Source organism: Sinocyclocheilus grahami, unplaced genomic scaffold (genome assembly GCF_001515645.1).
Source record: "Sinocyclocheilus grahami isolate Dianchi unplaced genomic scaffold, SAMN03320097.WGS_v1.1 scaffold254.1, whole genome shotgun sequence".
NCBI lineage: Eukaryota > Metazoa > Chordata > Actinopteri > Cypriniformes > Cyprinidae > Sinocyclocheilus > Sinocyclocheilus grahami.
The window spans coordinates 650,607-671,031 of NW_015505433.1; the positions used below are offsets into that span (position 1 = coordinate 650,607).

At 37.9% G+C, this 20,425-nt stretch overlaps 1 protein-coding gene across 1 annotated transcript in view; it reads left to right on the forward strand.

Moving 5' to 3' along the window:
* Positions 1–3,264: 3,264 nt before the first annotated feature.
* LOC107598695 (plexin domain-containing protein 2-like) overlaps positions 3,265–20,425 on the forward strand; it is a 98,898-nt gene continuing 81,737 nt past the window's right edge. Inside the window, exon 1 of the mRNA XM_016290087.1 lies at positions 3,265–3,608. Coding sequence (XP_016145573.1) covers positions 3,506–3,608 — 103 coding nt within the window. The 5' untranslated portion in view covers positions 3,265–3,505. The remainder of the gene's footprint in view (positions 3,609–20,425) is intronic.

Genomic DNA, 20,425 nt, shown 5'->3' on the forward strand with positions numbered 1-20,425 from the left:
CTACCATCCTGCTTTTGTGGGGGTGGGTAGGGGTGTTAAATAATAATTATTTTTTTGGTTTAGTTTTTTCCCCATAGGTTTTTAACATTCTAAAAGCTCTTTATTCCAAAGATACTACAAGCTAGTCAGTCTATTCAGTAGGTGTAATGTATTGTAAGTTGCTTCAGAGGTATTGCAAGCATTACATACAACAACAATAAAACAGTGCATTGACATACATAAGGACATTTACTTTTGGTACTTAAGTACATTTAAAAGCAAGTACTTCTGTACTTAAGTAAAAATCTGTCTTTACAACTTTTACTTGTAATGGAGTAATATTTGACCAGCAGTATCTGTACTTTCACTCAAGTAATGGAGTTGTGTACTTTGTCCGCCTCTGATGACATGTAACACATTCCTTATGTTGTGAAATCTCTCTGAGGCACTGAAATTAAACTTCAATCTTTCTTATTACAAGAGCTAACACTTAGCCCCTTATGTTATGCTGAAAGATGCCTGTATGTTCAACAGCTAAATTAATAGTATCTGATATAATCTTGGCGAATGTTCATGTTCAGTTTTAAGACTTTTTAACATTTCTTCCTATGATTTAGAAGGCATTTTTTTGAACATTGTCTTATTATTTATTGTTTCATTGAAGATGCCAAACGGTGTCTTTCATAAAAATAAAGGTAAATGTAAGAAAATCATAGCTTTATTAAATTAAATTTAAAATGTAAGATGACCACAATGTAACAATCTGGGAAGGTTTATCAAATCTAGTATGGACTCTGGGTGCCATTTTAGAGATTGTTTTGTTTTCATAGCCTGTTCTCCTTTCAGATCTCTGTGGTTTTGAGAATATTGTATTTTCATTACTTTAAATGTGTGTTCAATCACCACTTGGTCTCCTTTTGGATTCAAGCAGACCACATTTTGACAGATGATAAAATTGAAAACCGTAATGATACCAAAACATAAACAAAGACAAGTGAAGTAGTTAACTGTGCAGTGGCAGTGTTTAAGTGAAAATGAAAACTGTTCTTGGTTCCAGAACACTGTAACAAAAACTGTACATGTACAATGATGAACTCTGGTGAAATATGGAATGTCTTGGTATTACAAATTGTCAGGTTGTGGTGTTTGTAATCCTGCATTGTTTGTCCTTTTGTTTCTGGCTCTCTTTTATCAGAAGTAAAAAAAAATGCTGTGATGATTTGTCATAGCTCACAAATTAACTACAAAGCATTAAAGGAAACATGATGATTTGATAAGAGTGTACGCATATAGATGAATTATTAAGGAAATGTGTCATTGTTCAGACTGTGACACTGGTCAAAGATGTTTTAGAATTACATATTCATTAAAAACGTACAAATTGGATTTTTGAAATGTGCTCCACATGAGCATCAATAAGCCAACACATTGTGTTTTTCTCTGAATATCTCTGAATCAGGCTCACACAGAAATACACAAAGATCTGAATTCAAACTTTAAGGCAGGGAATGCTTGTAAATGTAAAACTGCTTATTTGCATCATGTTGGATTGAGTCAGTAATTTCTTCATGAAGTATTCATATATATTGTTCAAACACAATGATTATAGCCTTGAAAAAAAGTGTTATTCCAAACAAATAATGTTTAACAGAATTATGTTCGTAGTTTGAGTTATGTATTGCATTTTTATTAAATCTATAGAAGCACAGATTCATTTTTTACATTGTACTCCATTTATTCTCTCACTCAGTCTTTTGATATCATCTGTTTTGATTCTCACACGAACAGTTCTAATTAACATGCAGTGGCTTCCTATTGTGTTTATTAATACAGCGTGTTTGAAGACTTTTACACTTACATATTTAGTTTACACTTATTTGAGGACTTTAAAGAGAGTTATAGATAACATATTGGCAACTGGCTTACACTTAAATACATTACCTTGCAAACCCCTATCAGAGGAACACTGTCATAAACATGAGCACAATAAATCAAGCCCCTCAGAGCCAAAACCAAGGTTTTCAGGCAGCGTTTCTACGTGTTTTGGCTCTTGATGCAACATTGTAAGGGTGTTTAAATTGGAATGCTAATGTGTAGGCTTTAGCATGCTTCATCCTTAAATGTTTTTGCTAGGCTGCTTGTCCTGATCTAAAGGAGCAGAGGGAGGTGGTTAGCGCTCAACCACAGCTCACTGCCTCTCAGTGCTCTAGAGGGACTCTGCCTGGCAGATAGTGTGGAAAAGCCTGCCAGTGCCATTCCCAAACATTAATGATCCCCCCGTTCACCCCCTCCATTGCCTGTCTTGCCTCTGGGCTCTCAGGAGGAGACAACAGAAGCAATCTTTATAGAATTTAATATACGAACATCAAGGACAATTAGTACAGAGAGCGATTTGACATTCTGATCCATAATTCTCATGCATACAAGATATATAACTTAGTAAAAGTCTAAATTATGTGAATCACTGGTTCTTAAAACATGGGTCAAAACTGACTTGAAAACCAGTATATTCAGTTTGGAAAACAAAAACAGATTTCAGTTTTGTGGTCTGTTTGGCCCTTTTTATATATTTATTATATATTACATATTAATATTATCTAGCTTCATTTCCCCCCCCAACATGTTCAGAGGTCTCATATTTATTAGGGAAAAAATGACAAATGTGAGATGTTACATTTACTATATACTGTACATTTGGTCTGATTTCATTACTACAGGAATTTAAAGAACCATAAATGTCTGACAATGTGGACAACACAACTGTATCTTATTTTTCGTCACAGCATGTAATGTTTATATTTAATACATATGTTATTAAACTTATGTAATATACAGTATATAGCCAGTATGTCGGTCTATATGAGGTGTTGAGTTACTGTCTAAGGACAGGTGGTTTGAGGGGTTGTGAGTGAAAATGTTATTTCATTACTTTGATAAAATAAAGAGAACATCTAGCCTAATTAAATTATTTTTGTTCAGAACATTCTAGTGATCGTCACTTGTGACTTTAAAGGGGTCATATGATGTTGCTAAAAAGAACATTATTTTGTGTATTTGGTGTAATGAAATGTGTTTATGCGGTTTACGGTTAAAAAAACACATTATTTTCCACATACTGTACATTATTGTTGCTCCTGAACTAAGCGGCACTAATACTAAATCCACCTCATGTCTGAGAGTCCCCATGCAAGTCAGAGTCAGGACACTATTGGTGGTAGCCTGCATGTGTGACTCCATCTACACCTCCTGGTTTTGTGGTGAATGCATGGATAAGAGGCGAGCTGGGACTGTTTTCTAGACTCTCTCGAACGCTGCTAGGATTTGTTTGGGTCTGGACTCAAGAAACGGGAGCGCGAGCCCTCGCGTCATAGGAGCGGTGAGCTTCAGCAGCGGGCGCGAGCGCGCGACACTCAAGAGTCCGGGTCCGGGAAGGACTGACCAGACGCTGTTTGTCGTTATTTTACATGTTCTTTGGCGACGACTGAGCAAAAGAAACGGAGGACATCTGTCTCGGTGGATATCTGATATGGCGGGTTCAAGCACGCTCGATGTGTTTGTGGGAATTGTTCTAGTTTTACACGCTTTGGGAAGTGTTTTTCAGATCACGCGAGGAGAATTAACGGCGGAAGGTGAGTGCGCGTGGACTCGACTTTACGCTGTATTGATATAACAGCAGTTTGTTTTGGCGATAGGTATGAGGAATATCAGGTATTCACACCATGACCTGAACCTATGTCTATCCGTCACATGTATACCTTTGATATATAGGACATTTAAAATGAAAATATTGAATGTATTTCCATAAGAAGTTGATAGAGTACTTTCCTCTAATTTCAGTCAGAGGATATTCTTTCATTTCTCACTCATGGCAACTTGAGGTTTTCTACGCGTTAATAGCCTATTAATATTAATGCTGAATTGATGGTTAATAATGCGATAGGCTATGGGTTGATTGAGCGTGGTTTTGCTGTGCTGTTGTGATGTGCTGTTTGTGTGCCAGTGGCGATGTTTATCAGCAGCTGTTTTCAAGCGGTAGGTGAACGTATGATCGCTTCCTGCAGAAAGAATATGTGTGGGAAAATCTTGTCCCTTCAGCTTCTTTTATGTGGTGCAGGATTGTTTTCGTTGACTTTGCCCGAAACTTTAGGGCCTAAAGCACATAACCTGTTCATCACTGGAGCAGCTGGGTTTCTAAACGCCTTCTGTGTCGTTTCAGATTGCGCAAGGTTATTTAACGTGAAACACAGGAGGCTTCAACACACTGTAAGCTGCTAAACTGTTACGCGTCGTGTATGCATTTTAAGAGGAAAGTACACTGGAGTAATTTACTCTTCAAGTCATAAATTCCAAGGTGTTTTCCATGTTTCAACACATCCGATTTGAGCTCATTGTGTCCGATTTATAACCTGCCTTTGTCTGTCTGTCTGGGTCTCTCTCTGTTGTATAGCGATAGGCTACTATTTGTTTGACCGATATCGCAAGCTGTATTTCTGAATATCAGCACGATTTTCAGAATAACAGCACAATAGCGTGTGTGATACCGGTTTAAAGGGATCGTTCACCCAAATATGAAAATTTGCTGCTAATTTACTCACCCTCATGTAACTGACTTTTTTCCCCAGTAGAACAGTAAAGAAGATTTTTAGCTGAAACCGTGGTCCTTGGTGATTCATAGCCTAAATTGCAAGTCAGCGGCCACCAGGTTTTGACAATTAAAAAAAAGCATATCAAGGAACACAAAATTAATGCCAGTGGCTGAAATGTGAAAGTCTGATTCTTTCCTGCAAAATGGTTCTTTTTGCTTCCGGTCCAAATAACTGATTCACCAGTTTGTTTAGGTAATCACAAAATGACATAACGTGTATGCAATTAGCCTATTAAAGCACACAATAATGATGTGAAACGTGGATGTCTAAAGCATATAGAGTGAATAAACTAGTCTTCATCAGCTCACCTTTTTACATAAACATTGAGAAACCATAAAAACTTGATTTCACATCTTCATTCAAGTGCTTGGTTCATGTATAAGCTTATCACGACTCAGCAGTTCTTCGTTCCGAGTCAGAGTGACTGCCTGGCACATCCGAAAGTGAGTTTTGATTGAGTAACTTGTAGATCTGTGTTGCTAGTGCCAGTAACTGTTTCAGAAAGTTCAGTACAATTTGGTGAACTGGTTCATCTAGTTCAGGGGTTTTCAGACCTGTCTTGGAGGACCCCCCAACCCTGCACATTTTGTATATCTCCCTCATTTGATAAGGGAGACATACAAAATGTGCAGGGCTGGGGGTCCTGTTTGAAAACCACTGATCTAGTACACTAAAAAGAACCATTATGTTCACAAACCGGACATTACTCTGGACCGTTTGTCTGAGGCTATGGATTACAGGTAATAATACAGGTAATAATGTTCAGTTTCTTGCACAGACCGATCGTTGCACTTCATAAGACCTTGATATAATCAGCAGCCAGGGGTATTAATTTTGTGTTTCTCATAAGGACCACGGTTTCAACTAAAAATCTTCTTTACTGTTCTGCTGAAGAAAAAAAAGTCACCTACATCTTGGATAGCCTGAGGGTCAGTAAATTAACGGCAAACTTTCATTTTTCGGTGAACTGTCCCTTCAATAAAACAGTTCTATAAATTAGAGTAAATTTATTCACTTCAGATAAAATTTTTAAGTTTTTCTCTCTGTGAACGAAATTTGTTCCAAATGAAGTCAAAACATTTGGCGAGTCAGCGAGCAGCGCAAACACTGGAACAGAACATTATTGCAGCGGCAGCAAATTTCTATTCGCCTCAAAGTGTTCCATTATCACTCCATTCTGACTCCACTCTGGAGTTTTCAATTTTCCCTCAACTTGTAAAAGAAACCCTGCTCCAAGCAATAGACCTTTTTTACAGACTGTGATGACGTTTTTCGACGGTCATCAACATCTTAAATCCTGTTTTTATTATTTTCATTTCTAAAAAAATTATAACACATTTATAACACTATACATTTGTCATCGTTCACTCTTCTGACTGCTTGGGTTGATTGAGCGTGGTTTTGCTGTGCTGTTGTGATGTGCTGTTTGTGTGCCAGTGGCGATGTTTATCAGCAGCTGTTTTCAAGCGGTAGGTGAACGTATGATCGCTTCCTGCAGAAAGAATATGTGTGGGAAAATCTTGTCCCTTCAGCTTCTTTTATGTGGTGCAGGATTGTTTTCGTTGACTTTGCCCGAAACTTTAGGGCCTAAAGCACATAACCTGTTCATCACTGGAGCAGCTGGGTTTCTAAACGCCTTCTGTGTCGTTTCAGATTGCGCAAGGTTATTTAACGTGAAACACAGGAGGCTTCAACACACTGTAAGCTGCTAAACTGTTACGCGTCGTGTATGCATTTTAAGAGGAAAGTACACTGGAGTAATTTACTCTTCAAGTCATAAATTCCAAGGTGTTTTCCATGTTTCAACACATCCGATTTGAGCTCATTGTGTCCGATTTATAACCTGCCTTTGTCTGTCTGTCTGGGTCTCTCTCTGTTGTATAGCGATAGGCTACTATTTGTTTGACCGATATCGCAAGCTGTATTTCTGAATATCAGCACGATTTTCAGAATAACAGCACAATAGCGTGTGTGATACCGATTTAAAGGGATCGTTCACCCAAATATGAAAATTTGCTGCTAATTTACTCACCCTCATGTAACTGACTTTTTTCCCCAGTAGAACAGTAAAGAAGATTTTTAGCTGAAACCGTGGTCCTTGGTGATTCATAGCCTAAATTGCAAGTCAGCGGCCACCAGGTTTTGACAATTAAAAAAAAGCATATCAAGGAACACAAAATTAATGCCAGTGGCTGAAATGTGAAAGTCTGATTCTTTCCTGCAAAATGGTTCTTTTTGCTTCCGGTCCAAATAACTGATTCACCAGTTTGTTTAGGTAATCACAAAATGACATAACGTGTATGCAATTAGCCTATTAAAGCACACAATAATGATGTGAAACGTGGATGTCTAAAGCATATAGAGTGAATAAACTAGTCTTCATCAGCTCACCTTTTTACATAAACATTGAGAAACCATAAAAACTTGATTTCACATCTTCATTCAAGTGCTTGGTTCATGTATAAGCTTATCACGACTCAGCAGTTCTTCGTTCCGAGTCAGAGTGACTGCCTGGCACATCCGAAAGTGAGTTTTGATTGAGTAACTTGTAGATCTGTGTTGCTAGTGCCAGTAACTGTTTCAGAAAGTTCAGTACAATTTGGTGAACTGGTTCATCTAGTTCAGGGGTTTTCAGACCTGTCTTGGAGGACCCCCCAACCCTGCACATTTTGTATATCTCCCTCATTTGATAAGGGAGACATACAAAATGTGCAGGGCTGGGGGTCCTGTTTGAAAACCACTGATCTAGTACACTAAAAAGAACCATTATGTTCACAAACCGGACATTACTCTGGACCGTTTGTCTGAGGCTATGGATTACAGGTAATAATACAGGTAATAATGTTCAGTTTCTTGCACAGACCGATCGTTGCACTTCATAAGACCTTGATATAATCAGCAGCCAGGGGTATTAATTTTGTGTTTCTCATAAGGACCACGGTTTCAACTAAAAATCTTCTTTACTGTTCTGCTGAAGAAAAAAAAGTCACCTACATCTTGGATAGCCTGAGGGTCAGTAAATTAACGGCAAACTTTCATTTTTCGGTGAACTGTCCCTTCAATAAAACAGTTCTATAAATTAGAGTAAATTTATTCACTTCAGATAAAATTTTTAAGTTTTTCTCTCTGTGAACGAAATTTGTTCCAAATGAAGTCAAAACATTTGGCGAGTCAGCGAGCAGCGCAAACACTGGAACAGAACATTATTGCAGCGGCAGCAAATTTCTATTCGCCTCAAAGTGTTCCATTATCACTCCATTCTGACTCCACTCTGGAGTTTTCAATTTTCCCTCAACTTGTAAAAGAAACCCTGCTCCAAGCAATAGACCTTTTTTACAGACTGTGATGACGTTTTTCGACGGTCATCAACATCTTAAATCCTGTTTTTATTATTTTCATTTCTAAAAAAATTATAACACATTTATAACACTATACATTTGTCATCGTTCACTCTTCTGACTGCTGCTATCAATCTTAAAAAAAAAAAAAGTGTTTCCCTGAAAACACTATCGTGGAGTTTTTCTTTTGCTATTTGACCAAATGTGACCCTAGACCACAAAACCAGTCATACGGGTCAATTTTTCGAAATTAAGATTCATACATCATCTGAAAGCTAAGCTTTCCATTTATGTATGGTTTGTTAGGATAGGACAATATTTGGCCGAGATACAACTATTTGAAAATCTGGAATCTGAGGGTGCAAAAATCTAAATATTGAGAAAATCGCCTTTAAAGTTGTCCAAATGAAGTTCTTAGCAATGCATATTACTAATCAAAATTTAAGTTTTAATATATTTACAGTAGTAAATTTTATAACACTATACATTTGTCATCGTTCACTCTTCTGACTGCTACTATCAATCTTAAAAAAAAAAAAGTGTTTCCCTGAAAACACTATTGTGGAGTTTTTCTTTTGCTATTTGACCAAATGTGACCCTAGACCACAAAACCAGTCATACGGGTCAATTTTTCGAAATTAAGATTCATACATCATCTGAAAGCTAAGCTTTCCATTTATGTATAGTTTGTTGGGATAGGACAATATTTGGCCGAGATACAACTATTTGAACATCTGGAATCTGAGGGTGCAAAAATCTAAATATTGAGAAAATCGCCTTTAAAGTTGTCCAAATGAAGTTCTTAGCAATGCATATTACTAATCAAAATTTAAGTTTTAATATATTTACAGTAGTAAATTTACAAAATATCTTCATGGAACATGATCTTTACTTAATATCTTAATGATTTTTGGCATAAAAGAAAATCAATAATTTTGACCCATACAATGTATTTTTGGCTATTGCTACAAATATACCCCAGCGACTTAAGACTGGTTTTGTGCTCCAGGGTCACAAATGGGCATTTTATTATGGGCCCATTATTTTATTAATATTTAATTTTAATACTATTAAGGTGTTTTGTCCAAATTAACTTTTAGACAAAAAAATTACATCAAAATGAGCAATTCTTCTTCTTCTTCTCCATATTATTATTATTATTTATGGAATATTGGAGTGTTTATTATACCGGTGTGAGGGCTGGGCAATTATCCTTCCTTTCCAGCAACCTGTCACTCACATCAGATCACAGCAATTAGCAAACAACAACAATCCTAATCAATTCCCAATAAACAAAATCAAGCCCTGCCGTACATTTTTTCTTGTTTGAGAAGCCATTTAACTCAGATATACATCACAGTAAGGGGAAAAGACAAAGTTATAGCATAGTTTCCATTTCATGCTGACTTTAATCACTCACCCTTCGTGGTTTGCTTAATGCAAAATAAGATACCATGCTTAAATAAGTGACAGAAATGCAAATAATATAAACAAATGAAAATAAATGTAAAATATTTGTAAAATGAAAATAAATGATATTTTAGATTTGCAATATTTTTCCAGCTTGAATGCGTGATGTCAAACAGTGATTGCCCAACTTGGAAGTAGGGGATTTCCAAGAGCACTTGAAGGCAGCATAATGTTCAGATCACCCACTCATGCTGCTTGGCCAATCAAACTGGAACTAACTGCTGTGTAAAGGGTGTTACACCATTGGAGAGGTGGTTTAATGTTCTTGTTTTTAATAAAGAATTCAAAATTCTGAAACAGAAACAGAACTCTGACCTAGTTTGTAGCCTACTTTACAGGCCTTGGCAGGATGGAAACTACATGTGAGTTTTGAATAAAAAAAAAGAAGACATTGCAGGATAACGTCTCTCACATGTGAACATTGAGTGTTGTGGTTGTCTGTCTTTTTGCGTAATAGTTGATCTTAAATTTCTTGTGATAGAGAAAAATAACAAAGCAGGCCAAAAGCTTGTAAAACATTACATAATCTTATATGTAAATCACCATTGTGTAGCTTGTGTGATCTTAAGCACCTAAATTCATTTACTTCCCCTTCAGTGCCAAATTTGGGTGAGAGTTCAATAATTCTTTAAAATTCGATTAACAGATCAGTTCTGTCGTAGGCTTCAGCTTCTTCTACCTTCGGTCCCTTTCTAAAATTAAACCATTTCTTTCTGTAGTTTCCTTAGAGATTGCCATCCATGCCTTCATCACGTCATGGCTGGATTACTGTAACTCGCTGTACTATGGCATTTCAAAAACTCAAATTTCTCGTTTACAGGTAGTACAAAATGCAGCAGCTAGATTTCTGAAGGGGTGTAAAAAATGGGATCATGTTACACCCATTCTGAGTTCCCTGCGTCGGCTACCTGTTCAGTACAGAATTGAGTTTAAAATTCTTCTATTTGTCTACAAATCATTGAACAATTTAGCTCCGCCTTATCTTACAAACCTACTTCATCCCTACATCCCCACAACACGATTATGATCCGAGGAAAAACTTCTCCTCCAGATCCCTCGCACTCGTCTAAAGATGAGAGGAAATAGAGCATTTGAAGTGGCTGGTCCAACTCTCTGGAACAACTTACCATCTCATATTAGAATGGCCTCCACTCTACCCGGGTATAAATCTTGTCTAAAAACTCATCTTTTTACTTTGGCCTTTATTAATTGATTTTGTTATAGTCATGTTATGTGTATTTGACATTATGCTATTAATATTTTACTTATTGTATTTGTACAGAGTGTACAGCACTTTGGTCGGCTTTTAGCTGTTTTTAAATGTGCTTTAGAAATAAACTTGAACTTGAACTTGAACTTGAACTAGCTTGTGATAACCATGACTTTCCTGCCTCATACAGATACAGATCCTGAGACTGAGCAAATGGTAAACATATTCAGATAATTCTGAATACCGAAACACAGTTCAGGTTGGTAGACAACAGAGTCAACCCTCACAATGACTTTAAGTTCTTCCCCTAATACTAGGTAGTTATGTATAAATTGAGCATCATACCTTTTTTTTCTTCTTCTTTATTTATATAGCACTATATAAATACAACTAAGTTGCTCAAAGTGCTTTACAAGGTACACATAGAAAATAACACATCAACATAAAGTAAATAGCGTTAAAAAAAAGAAAAGAAAAATAATACAGTCCTAAAGCAACACCCATTTTAAAATGCCATAGAGAGTAAATTAATTTTTAATTTGAATATTTTTGACACACGGTCTCATGTTTGTTTCAAACTTTTTTAGTTCTGTGTTAAGGACTGCCGTAGCAGATGCTGACCCAAATAGACTGATTTCCGTCTTAGATTCATTAAGATGAAGAAAATTTAAGGATATCCACTTCTTGAGATCTTGAAGACAGGATGTCAGGGTTTCTAAAGCCTTTGCATTTCCTTTTTTAATTGGCATGTATATTTGTGTGTCGTCAGCGTAGCAATGGATCGCATAAAGGTATCATATATAAAGAAAATAAAGTTGGAGCTAAAATGGATCCCTGCGGAACTCCGCAAGCAATATGCGCCGTGGAAGAAGTGAAATTATCAATGTTAACTGAAAAAGAATGGTTAGTCAAATAAGATATAAACCATTTTAGAAGGTTTCCCTGCAGACGGATACAGTGTTCTAAACGGGAAATAAGAATAGAGTGATTAATAGTATCAAACGCTGCTGAAAGATCGAGAAGTATGAGAACCACAGAATCGCCAGAGTCGACTGATAGATAGATGTCATTTAATACTTTAAGAAGAGCTGTTACGGTGCTGTGCTGAATTCTAAAGCCTGACTGAAATGTATTGAGAATAGAATTATCATGAAGTCATGTAATTGTATAGAGACCACTTTTTCTAAAATTTTTGCCATAAAAGGCAAATTTGAAATAGGTCTAAAATTAGACAGTAAAGCTGGATCTAAATTCACTTTTTTTACTTGAGGTCTGACTGTTGCATGTTTAACTGATCTGGTACAGTTCCAGTGCTAATACATTTATTTATAAGAGACAGAAAACCAGGTCCAAGCGTCTTTACAATATGTTAAAAAATCGTTTAATGCGGGGAAGCAGAAGGCTTTAAGTGATCTATGGTTTTGTAGAGTGAGGAAAGGGTAATAGGCTCATACTCACTCCAGGTAGCTCGACAAATATGAGGTTCAATAAAAGTGCAAACCGAAGGTGAAGTAGTCCTTGATAAGTTAGCTATTTTAGTAACAAAGTTACCAAAGAATATTTCACAGGTCTGAGGATATCTCTGTAAAGGTCTGATTAGGGGGGTTAAGAACATTGTTGATAGTAGCAAAAAGAAGAGCAGGTTTATGCTGGCTTTTGGCAATAACATTCGAAAAATATTTATGCCTAGCTACTCTTACAGCTTACTGAAAATTAGCCAATGAATCTTTTAAGAGTTTGTAAGAAATCTGAAGCTTATCCTTTTTACATTTTCTTTCAGCCCTCCTACAGATCTGACGAAGAGCGTGAATGTTACTATTATTAATCCATGGATGAGGGTTTGGTTTTATGGGTCTAGATATCAGAGGAGCAATCGAGTCCATAACATTTAAACAAATATTACTAAATATTGTTAAATGTTCTTCAGAGTTTAACAAATGTAAAGGTGAATCAGGTGATGCTGACATGCTCGCTTCCTCAAAAGCTGTAATAAAATTGGCATGGGCCATAGAATCTATCCTACGAAATTTGCGTGATGTTGGCAATGCAAGTTTCAATAGGGACAGAAACATTAAAAAGAACAGGTTTGTGATCGGAAAAATCAGTGTCATGTACCACAGTATCATTCACAGATAATCCATAACATAAAACCAAATCTACAATATGGCCATTAGCATGTGTGGGAGCAGTGACTACTTTAAAATCAAAAGAATGCACGAGACTTAGGAATTCCTTAGATAGTGGGATTGAGTCACAACACACATGGATATTAAAATCCCAGAGTAACAATAACCAAGGATCTGGCGTTGATCAGCGCCAAATAAATCGATGGTACCTGATTTATCCGAGCTGGTTCCCGGCATAGAGAGCGCAGGTTGTAGTAATGTACGCCTCTGACATGTGATTTGGATGGGATATACATGGCTGGGTCGCGTGGAGTTGTATACGTGGTCAGATAGTATAACACTTCGGCAAGGCGGACAGGGTCGGCATGGCTATGTCCTCCTGTTAGTTGGCGTAAGCAAGGTTGTCGCACGCGAACAGCTTTCCAGAGGAGTTTGCGTTTAATGGCAGTGCTACCTCACCTACCGCGTTTCCTACGACATTTCCTTTTCGTAGGTTCTCCATGCCACCGACGCAAGTAGGCCGGTATATCCGACAGAACAGGTGGAGAAGAGTAAACACAAGGGCTCTGTAGAGCGGACACAGTCCAGTCTTTAGTTAAGCTTATTAGGGGGGTTAAGAACACCGTTGATAGTAGCAAAAAGAACAGCAGGTTTATGCTGGCTTTTGGCAATAACATTCAAAAAATATTTATGCCTAGCTACTCTTACAGCTTTCTGATAATTAGCCAATGAATCTTTTAAGAGTTCGTAAGAAATCTGAAGCTTATCCTTTTTCCATTTTCTTTCAGCCCTCCTACAGATCTGACGAAGAGCGTGAATGTTACTATTATTAATCCATGGATGAGGGTTTGGTTTTATGGGTCTAGATATCAGAGGAGCAATCGAGTCCATAACATTTAAACAAATATTACTAAATATTGTTAAATGTTCTTCAGAGTTTAACAAATGTAAAGGTGAATCAGGTGATGCTGACATGCTCGCTTCCTCAAAAGCTGTAATAAAATTGGCATGGGCCATAGAATCTATCCTACGAAATTTGCGTGATGTTGGCAATGCAAGTTTCAATAGGGACAGAAACATTAAAAAGAACAGGTTTGTGATCGGAAAAATCAGTGTCATGTACCACAGTATCATTCACAGATAATCCATAACATAAAACCAAATCTACAATATGGCCATTAGCATGTGTGGGAGCAGTGACTACTTTAAAATCAAAAGAATGCACGAGACTTAGGAATTCCTTAGATAGTGGGATTGAGTCACAACACACATGGATATTAAAATCCCAGAGTAACAATAACCAAGGATCTGGCGTTGATCAGCGCCAAATAAATCGATGGTACCTGATTTATCCGAGCTGGTTCCCGGCATAGAGAGCGCAGGTTGTAGTAATGTACGCCTCTGACATGTGATTTGGATGGGATATACATGGCTGGGTCGCGTGGAGTTGTATACGTGGTCAGATAGTATAACACTTCGGCAAGGCGGACAGGGTCGGCATGGCTATGTCCTCCTGTTAGTTGGCGTAAGCAAGGTTGTCGCACGCGAACAGCTTTCCAGAGGAGTTTGCGTTTAATGGCAGTGCTACCTCACCTACCGCGTTTCCTACGACATTTCCTTTTCGTAGGTTCTCCATGCCACCGACGCAAGTAGGCCGGTATATCCGACAGAACAGGTGGAGAAGAGTAAACACAAGGGCTCTGTAGAGCGGACACAGTCCAGTCTTTAGTTAAGCTTTGGAGGTTGAGGAGCGTCAGACGATTGTAGACTATTATAGGTGAACTGCCTTAGATTAAAAAATATAAAATAAGGACTAAAACAACAACAAAAAAGTCCCGTGGGACATGAAGACGGCAAGCTGCAAGCAAGGGCGCCATCTCTTAACATCTACCTAATTGTTATGACCTTCGATCATAACATTTATTTGGGTTAAGATACAATAGTTTAAAGGGGACAAGGGCTTATTGCTGGTTCTCTAATAAGCAAAAGGTGAAGAAAATCATTTACTCAACAAGGGGGGGGGGGTTTATGTATTATGGTTCATATTTGTGGTTCATGTCACCAGTCTGCTTTATATGATTCAGAAAAAGCAGCTCTGAAACGGCAGAGATATAGAATAGGATAGATGGTGAGAATGTGGGGCCCCCATAAGTAGTTCATCCAATGGGTTGGGTTTAGGTTTGAATTCAGTCTGTCTTTGTCACCCCTCCCGTTGGCTCCTCTCCTTTTCTCCCTCTGCCCTCAATTTCTTCCTAAGGGTTATACTTTTTACTATAACATTTTTTTTCTCTATTTAGTGAGCATCTACATGTCCTCACTGTGAAATATCTTAGGGAGTGATATAGAGTTATAATATCTTATCATAATATTGAATCCAGAGCTGCTCCTGGGTTGTAGACCACCTCTGAGCTTGAGTGATGTCTTTGGCCCTGGATTATCAATCCATTATACCTTGGCAGCAATATAAAACTACATCTTGGCAGCTCAAACCCACCATTGAGCATTTCTAGATTGCTTGCTTGTCTGCATGTACCCAGTGATGCTTTTCTTTTACTTGAACCTTCACAGCTCACATGAGCAGTCAGGTAACTTTATCTCTTCATGTGGTTGAGATGTGCATCTCTTGTACACATAAAGTGGCTGTCTCTCGGCTCGTGGCCCAGATAAAGCATTATTTATAGAGTACGCTGGCCATCTGCAGTGCTGTGCCAGAAAATACTTTATTAATAGGAGCAAAGCACTGGGTGTGTTTCTCACGCTACCGATACAACAATATCTATAATATCTTATCATAATATTGAATCCAGAGCTGCTCCTGGGTTGTAGACCACCTCTGAGCTTGAGTGATGTCTTTGGCCCTGGATTATCAATCCATTATACCTTGGCAGCAATATAAAACTACGTCTTGGCAGCTCAAACCCACCATTGAGCATTTCTAGATTGCTTGCTTGTCTGCATGTACCCAGTGATGCTTTTCTTTTACTTGAACCTTCACAGCTCACATGAGCAGTCAGGTAACTTTATCTCTTCATGTGGTTGAGATGTGCATCTCTTGTACACATAAAGTGGCTGTCTCTCGGCTCGTGGCCCAGATAAAGCATTATTTATAGAGTACGCTGGCCATCTGCAGTGCTGTGCCAGAAAATACTTTATTAATAGGAGCAAAGCACTGGGTGTGTTTCTCACGCTACCGATACAACAATATTAATAGATTGTTGCTAAATTCGGTGGAGCAAAGTGAGAGGTCACACAGGTGGAATCCCCCATTTGTGGACCAGATTTGGATACATAAACTAATACTTACAATAAATGCTATTTAAAACATTCTATAATTTTATAATGATGGACACATGCACACTGAAATGTACAGATATATTACATATTCCATACATAGTACCATATTCATGTTCTCACACACACACACAAACTTGAACAGTTTAGCCTGTTCACTTAGCAATTTTTCTGCATGTGATTACAAACCGCATGAGAGAGTCACAATTACTGATTATTGCAGATTTCTGATCTCTTTTTTTGCCCACTTCTCAATAGAAAGTTGCCATGTTAGCACATATGATTCTCTTTATCTCTTGCAAGTCAAGAATATGGCAGATATTTATAAAGCATTAGGGTGGCTGTGTATCTATCAGGTTCAGCTAGTATCACACATCTACTGTGATCCCTCTTTGTCATTTCATAGTTTCAAAAGGGTTGTCAGTAGTTTGTGTCATTCTTATATTCATACGTCTAGAAGTTAATTTGTTCTGGTCTCCAGGGAGTCTGGTCTGGATTATGTACTGGACATGTACTGGCTGTGAAAATGGTCATTTAAACTTAGTATTCCTAGGTGGACATTAAATGTTTTCTCGAAACATCCTGTTATCATTTTTTTTCCTTTTACCCTTGAAGAATAAAGTAAGAAATTATCCTTTAAATCTGCATATTGAGAATTATAACATGCCAAGTGTTTACTATTGGAGTTGTCCTTTAGTAACAGATAGTTGTGGTTGCTCCATCTGGACGTCATTAGAGTTGCACATCCTTCCTGCATATTTTCTATCCCTCTCTCCTTTTTTGTAAATCTTTCGCTGAACAAGACTGTCTGCAGCTTCATTCTCACAACCCTGAGTCTGTTTTAATGGAGCCTAGGTGTGACCAGCGTGTGTGTATGAGACGCGTGAGTTCATTGGCCATTTGTTATTTCTGATTGGCTAAATTGGCTATGAATCCCTCTCTCTCTCATGCACACACTGTTTAGACAGAACTAGGCCTCCTGGCATCAAGTAGGCATCAAGTTAACTGACCATGGCACTGATGCACAGCCTGTTTCTAATACACAGCCTGGTTCTAAGTTCATCATCCATCATAATGCCAAAAGCAGCAGCTTCCCACACACACAAACTCGTGCACACAAAAAAAACGAGCCCTGCAGAGGCAGCCAGTAGAACTTCCATTGACCTTCATGTCTCTCAGAAGAGACTGCTGTAGGGGGAGAAGGCAGTTTGTAGGAAGATCCTGGTAGGAGAGTGGGAGAGAAGCAAAGAAAGAGATAGTCCAAAAAGAAAGAACACAGCATTAAATTGTCAGATGATGGGGAAAAAAATTGTCAGAGAAAACACAAAAAAAAAATACATGTTGGGCAAGAAAATCATTTGAAATGAATAAATTGGTTTGAATGCTTGAGGAGATCCTACGTCACAGGCTCTGCAATTTCCCTTTGCTTCTTTCAGCATGGCGGATAAGTGAATGGATAGCTTGAGTCAGGCTTTATTTGTCCTTGAATGAGTTCCTAAGAAAGCATGAATAGAGCTATGAAGAAAAGGATAGAGGGGGTCCTTCTGGGTAGGTATACTTGCAGTGCCTGACCGTTGTTCCCAGACACACCACCATGCATCCGCTGATCCATTAACAAAAACGAATATCGCATTTTATAAATTTAGTCACGCTCAAAGTAGTATAAAGTTTTTCAGTTACATTTGCCACAAAAGAAGAGGAAGGTAAAAGTATGCCTCAACCTTAACCAGACTAAATCACATTTTAAAAAGTGCACGGCATGCCCTCACTGAATACAGCTGTGAAGGAGAGAGGAAGAAGAAAGAGAGTTTCTTGGTGAAAGTCACAGAGGTTTCCAGTAGGTGTCTTTTGTGCTCTAAGGGTCTTGTGTGTTTCACGTGCTTACAATGCTTTTCAGGCCTCCAGTGGTGCTTTTGTTTTCAATTCTTCCCTGGTTCTCTTTCCATCTTTCTCTGCCATTCTCTGTCTTTCTCTCCAGGGCTGCAATAATGTTACTCAGTATGAGGTCCTTTTCTTCATAGCTTAGCTAATAAACTTTCAACAAAAGTTAATTACACCTCTCTGAAGTGGTTGTTATTCTTTCAAAAACATATTCAATGCACTATTCTCAAACATAGCCGACTAACAGCAGAATATGTGTGCTATTAACCTCAGTTGTACATTTACATGTTAAAAGTGTAGACTAGATGCTTTTTTACTCCTTGAAAAAACAGAGGCTGGCTAGATGCTATAATCTGCTCTCATGACACTTAAAAGGACTTCGAGCACCTGTTCATGTGCACTGACCCAAATGTAAGTAGTGAAAGCAGAGCATCTAGTGACTTTAGAACAGAGCATTTTGTGTGAATGAGATGGAATGGGTGATGAGGCAGAGAGATTGGAATAGCAAGATGTTGTAAATGTGTCCCTCAGGATTTGTGTGTGTGGAGTGTCACTGTGGGGGGTTTAGCAGAGGTTGGCTGTATGGGAATGAATGTTTCAGTTCACTCAAGCAAACTCACAAGCACTTGAGCACTAGGCAAAGGACAGTTAACCAGAATGCTGTTTCTTTTTGTATTACATTTTGTTTAGGCAGGACATTGTGTTTGCTTGTATGTCTAGTTCTGCTGCTCACATTTATCATGCAGCTCTAAATATCTTTTTAGTATTCACTCAAGTCAGTTCTAATAAAATATTTCTTATTTTATCTTATGGACATTTTTTAATTTAACTGTTTTATTGGATGTTGTTTCTGGAGGCGTTCTGTAACAAATATTTACAATAGCAAATATATTGAAGTACCTGTGACAGAAGGTAAAAAAAAAAAAGAGGACACGACTAGAAATCAGTGGTTAAGTTTTTTACAACATTGTTCCAGAACACTTCAACCCAAATATTCAGATGTGTGCAGCACATTTTATGGAGGACTGTTTCCTGATCCTGGAAGAGTAGACTACAATGCCGGCTGTTCTGACTCACAGACTGTAAGTACGTTTTCATATTTAAAGAATTTGCCACTGATGATTCAAACACGAGTTTTGAGCAGTGTAGAGTAGTGCTTGTTGTTTGTCATTTCTCCGATCACAAATGCAGACATGGTTTTATGTTTACGCGGCGCGATGCAACGCAACATTTCCATCACACGCTTGAGGTATTCGACACACGCTCGAGGTATTTTCAGACCGATGAGCTTTGTAAAAATCTACGCGTTTCAGAAAGGCGGGGCATAGAGGAGAAACAATAATGTACAGTATGTGGAAAATAATGTGTTTTTTTAACCTTAAACCGCATAAACACATTTCATTACACCAAATACACAAAATAATGTTCTTTTTAGCAACATAATATGACCCCTTTAAGACACCAGTGGCCTGTAGCACGAAGCCGGTTTCAGTTCTTTCCCAGGTAAGTTCACGTTTAGTTTGAGCAAACTCTGAGTTTTCTTGCTCAAGAAGGTGGGTTGGTTTTTAGCGGGTTTGTCGCAATGGTAACTCACGCTACATGGCTACCCTGCTCCAGAGCAGGTTTTATTCTGGGTTAGAGATCACAAACCAAAGCTGGACCAATCAGCTGTGAGCAAAGTGACATAGGGCTTATATCTCATGCAATGAAGCCACTCCCCCATATCTCTCACTCCAAATTAAAGCAGTTTACAGTCAAAGAATTTTAGAGACAAAATTGCCTGACTTTTGCAGCTACTCATTTATTATATGTATATTATATTAATTGTAATTGTTTATAATTAATTTAGTATATTCATATAATTATTATATGAAGTGGCAATTAATTTTAAGCGTCGTATTTATATATATATATACAGTCATGGCCAAAAGTTTTGGCAGTGACAAAAATTTTGTGGTTTGCAGCTTAAGCTGTTGTGTTGTTCATTCACATTGTTTCTAGATTATTGTGTAGAGTGATCAGATGCATTTTAAATAATTGCTAAAAGCTTAATTGGCCCAAAAATGAAATTTTCACACACAAAAAAATGTTCACTGTTTTTTGATCCTGACACAAAATGACCAGCTAACATTAATTGACTAATCATATCAGCAGCACATGTGAAAGTGTGAATGAGTACTAGTCAGGTGAAATCACTATCATACTAAATAGATTGTAAGAGCAGACTAATTGCTATAAAAGGATAGCATCTGCAGAGGCCAAGACTTTTGGACAATGGCCTGGTGTCAAGAAGGGCAGCAAAGAAGCCACTTCTCTCCAGGAAACCAGGAAAAGACAGACTGAAATTGAGAACCTGTGGTCAGTCCTCAAAAGGCAAGTGGACAAGCAGAAGCCCACAAATTGTGATAAACTCCGAGAACTAATAAGGCAAGAATGGATTGCCATCAGTCAGGATTTGGCCCAGAAGCTAATATCCAGCATGCC